We start from the raw sequence: 7,067 nt of genomic DNA on the forward strand, positions 1-7,067 counted from the left end.
CTTGGAGTCCCCAAGGAAGAGGGCAGGGCCGCCAAGGATTGTAATCCTAAGGGGGCAGGGCTTGCCGGGGACACAGAATTCTAAGGCGGTGGGGGGTCTCCCACGGGAATAGAATTCTAAGGGGGGGTAGGCTTCCTAGGAGGGCAGAGTTCTAAAAAGATGGGATTCCCAGGAGATCAACATTGAAGGGGCCGGGAGCTCGAGGGCGTCAGAATTCTAAGGGGGCCCGAGACTCCCCTGGCAGGGGAGGGGAGGAAGGAGGGGGGTTCGGAATTCTTGGGGCAGGACCTTCTAGATGGACAGAATTCTAAAGAAGCGAGGGCTTCCAGGTGACAGAATTCTAAGGGGGCAGTGCTTCCCAGAGAAATAAAATTCTTTGGGGGCAGTGAAGTCTTGTGGGCAGAGCCTGCCAGAGATGACTCCACATTCCTCATAAATAAAGTCCTGAGGATTCCAAAGTGTGTGTGTGTGTGTGTGTGTGTGTGTGTGTGTGTGTGTGAAAGCCTCCTGCAGGGTAGAATTCCAACTGGGTGGGAATTCAAGAGGATGGCTAAGGGGAGGGGTCATGGACCTTAGGGAGCTGGGGAGGGTACTCTCTCAAGCAGGCATTAAAAATCGGGCAGCTAAGCCTCCCCGGGGGGATTCGTTGCAAGAAGGATCTCCCAAATCCTAAGGGCTGAAGCACCACCCCAGGGAGTTAGCCGGCCTCCTATTCCTCAAGGAGGGCCACCTAGAGGGAGGTGGGGCTTCCCAAGGGGCGGGGCCACACGTGAGAGACAACGGAGAGGGCGGGGCCCCGCCGGGGAAGCACCTCCCAGGGGGTGGGGCCCCGCCGGGGCGACGTGGGGGCGGGGCCTCGCCGAGGTGGGGAACCCCCCCGGGGGGCGTGGCTCACCTGCGGCGCAGAGGCGGTGCATGCGCAGGTAGCTGATGGTGAGGCGCATGATGGAAGCCTTGTCCAGGTGGGCGCTGACCCCGCGCGCGAAGGGCAGCGTGTGCGCCAGCTGGTACAGCACCTCGGTCTCCTGGCTGCGCCGGCTGCGGGCCGCATCCCGGGACTTCTCCTTGCGCAGCTCGGTGCTCGACCTGCGGGCATCGGCAGCGGTCACTGGCGGCGCCCCGGAAGGGAAAGAGTTGGATGGGACATGCGCGCGGGGCGCTGCCACACGGGGCCCGGGCTCACAGAGGGCAGGGCCGCGACCGTGCAGGTCCCGCTGTGTGGCCCGGGCGAGTTCCCGGAGCTCTCTAGGTCCGCGAGGGTTATACTCCGGGGCAGCTCCCCGGCCGCGGGTTTTATCTGTCCCCGCGCCGGCGCTTGCTGCCCCCAGCGCCTTGCTTCTCTCCGAGGCGTGCCTAAGGGCCGCTGTCCCCTCCCTGACTTATCTGCTGTCAATTCCCCGGGCCCGGGACGCCTGGGGGACAGGGTGGCCTCCTGCTGGGAGAGGGCCGGCGGAGCTGGCCCCCAGCCAGGGAAGGGAGGGGGCATGATGTCAGCAGCCTCCAGGCCCCCTACCCTACAGCCTCCCGGAACCCTCTCTCCTGCCCTTTCCCCTCCTCAGCTGAGCTGAATCCTCAGAATCTTAGAACACAGATCTCAAAGTCCAACCACCCACCACCAGGGGCCCTGCCGATGTGACACAGCAAACCAACCCCAGTGTTCTGTGAAGCCAACGGCTAACCACTCACCCCTGCCCTTTAATCCATTTCAAATGCCTGGCTTCTGCACGTGGGGTTGGGGGTAGACGGATGAGTACTGTTTTGTCACAAATATCTGCCACTTATCCCGCATGTACTGTCAGCCCCCAGGCCAAGGAGGTAAAAGACCTGAACCCACTTAGACCTCAGACAACCCCAGCAAGAAGGCAATAACATTATCCCCATTGAACAGACGAGGAAACCAAGGCACAGACAGGCACAGCGCTTGCCCCTAACGAGTGAAGCCAGGTGTGAACAATGGTGGGCCTGAACTCTTCACGTTTCTCTGTTCTGTGGCTCTGGGTTTATCTCCAGGTTAGTGCTTCTCTCTGCTACCGCCACTGTCTTAAGTGTCCAAATCCAAACTGCATGGTTTTTTGAAAAAAGAAAAATTATAGAGTATATTACATATAGTATATATAATCTTCTCCCTCTCTGAATACACATACACACACACACGTGTATATGTGTGTGTGTGTGTGTGTGTGTGTATATATATATATATATATATATATATATATATATATATATATCAAACTCATGAACTGTGAGATCATGACCTGAGTCGAAGTCAGACACGTAACTGACTGAGCCACCCAGGTGCCCCTATATATATATGTAATTTTTTTAAGTAGGCTTTAGGCCCACCACGGAGCCCAGAGCAGGGCTTGAACTCACAACCCTGAGATCAAGACCTGAGCTGAGATCAGCAGTCAGATGCTTAACCGACTGAGCCATCCAGGCGCCCCTAATCTTCTCCGTACTTATCATCTTGAGAAAGCCATTAATAAGCAGCTATAATTTGCTAAACGTGCATGTGTCTCGCACTGTTCTAAGTACTCTGCCTATGTGTACTCATTCAATTCCAGGAGGCACTTTAAACCTCCATGTCACAGAGTGGAAACAGGGGCTCTGACAGGGCAAGTCCTTTGCCCCAAAAGTCACAAAGCCAGTAACTGACAGAGCTGGGATTTGAACTTAGGCAGTGAGGTTCCAATGCCTTCATTCTCTGATCCCTTCCTGGTGACCCAGCCCAACTCTAGGAGGGGAGGTTGTCCCTTCCAAAAACCAGAGGCCACTCCTGGGGATGGCATCAACCTCGCCCTCCAAGCAGATCTGAAGCCCCACCCACAGGCACGGATGGGGAGAGGGAAGGGGACTGTCCTGTCAGGCTGCTGGGGGAAAAAACCTGCAGCCAGTGGGAGGCACAGAAGGGGGCAGGCTGGGTGGAGGGGTGGAGGGAGCCAGCAATCACCGCCCCCCCCATTCCCTCCCTCCTGGCTGGTGGGAGGCAGGGGCCTCCAGTCCTGCTCTGCCCAGAGGACATTCCGTCCTGTCCCGTTCTGTTCCAGCCCTGTTTGTCTTCCTGCCCAGAGGGTGGGGGTGGGCGGGCCTCCCTGAGCTGGGGGCCCAGACGGAGGGAAGAGGGAGTAGGAACAGGAATGGGGGTGGGGCTGGCCCCCCACCTCCCGGGCAGCTGGGCTCTGTAATCCTGTCTGTGGCAGACTTCGATAGAAGGAGCCAGCTGGTGGCTGCAGCAGGACCCTCCTTCTAGCTCCCAGCCTGTTCTCTGGATGTTCTTCTGACGGGAAGTGTGGGCCTCTCACTGGCTTCAGAGCTGCCTGGGTCTCCGGGCCTGGGTCTCCGGCCTTTCGTTAAATGGGGTAGGGACTTGTTCAGCCTTTCGTTTAAACAGAGTAGGGACTCGTTCCTCAGGTTTGGGACTCCCACTACGTCCTAGCTGTGTAACTTTGGACAAGTCGCAGGGCTTCCCCCGAGCATCGAGCATCGAGCATCGCAACACAACCTCACCAGGGTTGTTTTAAAGATGAAATGAATTACCATACGGCAAGGATTCAGAAGGGGGCCTGGCGATTGGGGAGTGCCAGGAGAGACTTAAACTTTCTGTTATCCCCTCTTGGTCCACATCAGGAACGGAAGGCTGAGGAGCCTCTTGCGCACCGGGGAGGCCTGTGGTGTGGTGTGTGTGGTTACACACGTGACTTTCGCACACCTAGGGGGTATCCTGCCCCAAAGATCGGTTCCCTCACTGCTCCTCATCCTGATGTGGTGCAGTGGAGGGGAGGGATGATCCCCCATCTTCCAGGATATGTGACTGAGGCTCAGAGAGGCAGTCACTGACACAAGGCCACACACCCAGGAAGCAGATGAGCTGGGATTCGAACCTGACTCTGGGGCCTGTGCTCTTAGATGCCATGGCTTGGGGGGCATGTCCACCCCAGGGGCCCCTGCCCTGCCCCTCCTTGGCCCCGTGGCCTCAGTCCCTTCCCCGTGTCCCACCTCTGCTGCCTCCGGATTTCCCCAGCTGGCCAGTCTCCCCCGCTGGCCCCATGCCCAGCCCTGGTCCAGCCCCCTGGCACTCTGCCCGGCTTGGGACGTGCAGCTGGAACCCGGCCACCCTTCCTCTGTGTTCCAGCAGAGAACAGGGGGTGGGGCCAGGGCCTGGAGGCCCCAGGGTGAGGCCTGGGAATGGGGGCTGGGGCCCAGTGCCCCCCACACACACACACAACCAAGAGAGGGAGAAGCCCACCTCTGAAGAACTTGCCACCCAAGAACACAGGCATGAGAAAGTAGGGAGACCCTGTGCACACTAAGGGCTGCCCTTGGCCCTCTCTCTTCTGACACTGAGTTGGGTATTGGGGGTCTTGCAAAAAGTGTAGCGGATCTAGGGGGGCTTTGGTTGTATCTGGGCAGGGACCCTTCTTGACATCGTGAGGCCAGAGGCAGGGTTTGGGTTTGAGAAGGGACTCGGGGTGGGGGCCAGTCAGGAGGAGTCTCTCTGCCTCTGCCTCTGCTCATTCCCGAGGATGTGGTAATCCAGTGGGGTGCCTGTACCCAAGGTCCTATCTTCTCCAGGAACCCTCTGATCTGGGGCGTGGTGGGGGGAGGGCACCCGGGCCCTTATACCCATCAGGAACTTCCCAAGAACATCCCTTCCCGGGGTGGGATGGCAGTAAGCCTGAGCTGGAGGAAGGGAAGGGGGTGACGAGGTATGGGGGCCCACTCACCATCACCTAGGCCCCCTTTGGCCCAAGTGCCATCCTAGGGGTGCAGGAGGGGACGGAGCGTGGCTGGGATCCGGGTGCGAGTTATGAGAGGGTGGTGCACAGCACTGGGATGACACCACAGGAAAGGGTTGGCCTTGGTGGGGAAGGGGAGCGCCCCAGCTCAGCCAAGGGGGCCCCCACCCAGCCAGGAGGGGGCGCTGGGAGGGGCTGGGCTGAGGCTGGCCCAGAAGGGGTGGGATGGAGTTCCCTGGCAGGCCCAGAGCCAGAGACTGGAATAGAACTGAGGGGGGAACGGCTTGGGGTGGGGGGGTGGTAAAAAACATGGGGGTGTGGACAGATCCAATCAGACCTGTGAAGCCAGGGAGGAGGGAAGGGGGTGAGGCTTCCCGGATGCTTCAGATTGGACAAGGGAAACCGAGGGCCTGCAAGATTTTCCAGGGTCCCATGAAAACATGGCCAGATAGACCCCCCCGGGCAGCAGACCCAGAGCACCCAGCGGATCTGCACCTGCTGGGAGGGGATCACGGACACCTACGCTCCGGTCAGGAGGACCCAGCTGAACACTCCCTGCTTGCACAGAATCAGACACAGCACCCTCTGGGGTGGGGGGGTTGGGGGGGGGGATTCCCTAAATAAGGCTGTGCCATGGTCACAGGCACTGAGTAGGGGTGGAGGAGGGAGAGAAGGGGCTAGGCTTTGGGAAGTGGGTCGGGCTGTTTCCTTGTTATGAAAAGGGGTGCCTCTACCTTTACCAAAAGGTCCCCGGGAAGGTTCCCAGATAGCTTCTGAAAGGAGACCCACCTCTGCTTATTTCTAGGGGACCCAAGGTTCGCAAGACTGGCGGGGGGGAGGGGGGGAAGCATCCAATTATAGGAGATATCTCTTCTCTTGAACTCAGAATGTGACTTCCCATTCCAAGGGGCTGTCTATATCTGTAATAGCTGTATACACCCCAAGATCCCAGGGATCCGGTTGCAAAGAACCACCTCAATTCTGGGAATTCGGAGGCCGGTAATGTCAACATGTGGAGGGAGAATGCCTTACGTAGAAGCCCGGGAACTGCTCGAACACCAGCACCCCCAGTTCCGTGGGGGACCCCAACCAGGTGGGAAAGCGAACTCGGGGCAGCAAGAAAGTGGGGATCACGGCCCTGAAGTCACTCCAGGCTAGAGGGGCGGGGCAGCCGGGGACTTGGAGGAATCCCCCTCGCCTGCACTCGGGTAGGGTGTAGGGTGCGGCGGGGATGTGCCTCCAACCGCGCGTCCCGGGGCGTCCTTGGCCGGCACCCGCACATCCCCCGCCCGGCTCAGGGGTCCCTAGAAGGAAAGCCCCCCGACTTCCATCATCCCCGCCCCGAACCCCCGTACCTTGCGCGCTGCAGCCCCAGCGCCATGGCTCGCCGTCGCCGCTCCGGAGCCCTTCGAGGCCCCTCGCCCCCTCCCCTGGCCCTGCGAGCCCCCTCCCCAGCTCCGCCCCCCGCCGCACCGTTGGCTGCGGCGTGCCCGGCCCGCGGCTCTGGTTGGGCGATGGGTCTGTCACTTCCGAGAAAGAGGCGGGACCAGAGGCGAGGACCTAGAACTCCGGAGGGGGGTGGTATACCGCGGCACACACCGCCCCCCAGCCACACCCCTCGCCGCGGACTTCCTCGCCAGTGTCGCCCGCAGGGTCCCCGGGCCGCGCCTCCCGGCCCAGCCTCTCTCGCCAAGTTCCCACACCAACCCTCTCCCGAATCCACCCAATTCACTCCGACTCTTACACCGCACCCCCCAACTCTCACCCCCGGCCCGGCCCTCCATTTCCCACCCCCGGTGGGGCCCCTCAGACCACCGTCCCACCCACTCCCAAGTCGCCCAGCTCTGCCCTTATCCACTGGCGAGAACCCCCGCCTCTCGCCACCCCCCACTGCCAACCGCACCCCAGCTCTCCAATCCCTCCCCCTATGGACCCCACCATTCCCTCTCGTCCGCAGCCCCCTCTGCCCCCATCCCTGCAGCCAGTATCCCCACCTCACCCCCACTCCTCCAGTCTGGCACCCTCTGCACCCGCAGCCCCACCTTCTTGCCTCCCTAACTCCCTTTTCAAGTTCCCACTGCTGAATGATCAAGTTTATGTCAAGTAAATATGTACAACTCAATCACACCAACTTTTTAAAAGAGCAGAGAAATGCTATCTACTAGCGAAGTAAGACGGGAAGGGTACAAGGTCACCAAGGAGTGGCTAAAGCATTATTAGGATCGGATTGGGAACAGACTGTGTATGCGTGTGTGTGTGTGTGTGTGTGTGTGTGTGTGTGTGTGTGTATGTGTGTGTGTGTGTGTTGGAGGGGAGCGGTTTACTAATCCA

The 7,067-nt window shown here is 59.8% G+C and overlaps 1 protein-coding gene across 3 annotated transcripts in view; it reads right to left on the bottom strand.

Moving 5' to 3' along the window:
- The window catches only part of HIF3A (hypoxia inducible factor 3 subunit alpha), a 30,540-nt gene extending 24,348 nt beyond the window's left edge, over positions 1 to 6,192 (bottom strand). Inside the window, exons 1-2 of one of the 3 annotated variants that reach the window (XM_043600472.1) lie at positions 6,092 to 6,192; positions 896 to 1,086 (exon numbers count right to left, since the gene is read on the bottom strand). In XM_043600472.1, the coding sequence (XP_043456407.1) occupies positions 896 to 1,051 (156 nt within the window). In that variant the 5' untranslated portion in view covers positions 1,052 to 1,086; positions 6,092 to 6,192. Of the gene's footprint in view, positions 1 to 895; positions 1,087 to 4,724; positions 4,929 to 6,091 lie in introns of those variants that run through there. The other 2 variants (XM_043600470.1, XM_043600473.1) reach the window with 2 other exon arrangements.
- Between the last annotated feature and the right edge of the window lie 875 nt (positions 6,193 to 7,067).

This window comes from Prionailurus bengalensis, chromosome E2 (assembly GCF_016509475.1).
Source record: "Prionailurus bengalensis isolate Pbe53 chromosome E2, Fcat_Pben_1.1_paternal_pri, whole genome shotgun sequence".
Taxonomy (NCBI): domain Eukaryota; kingdom Metazoa; phylum Chordata; class Mammalia; order Carnivora; family Felidae; genus Prionailurus; species Prionailurus bengalensis.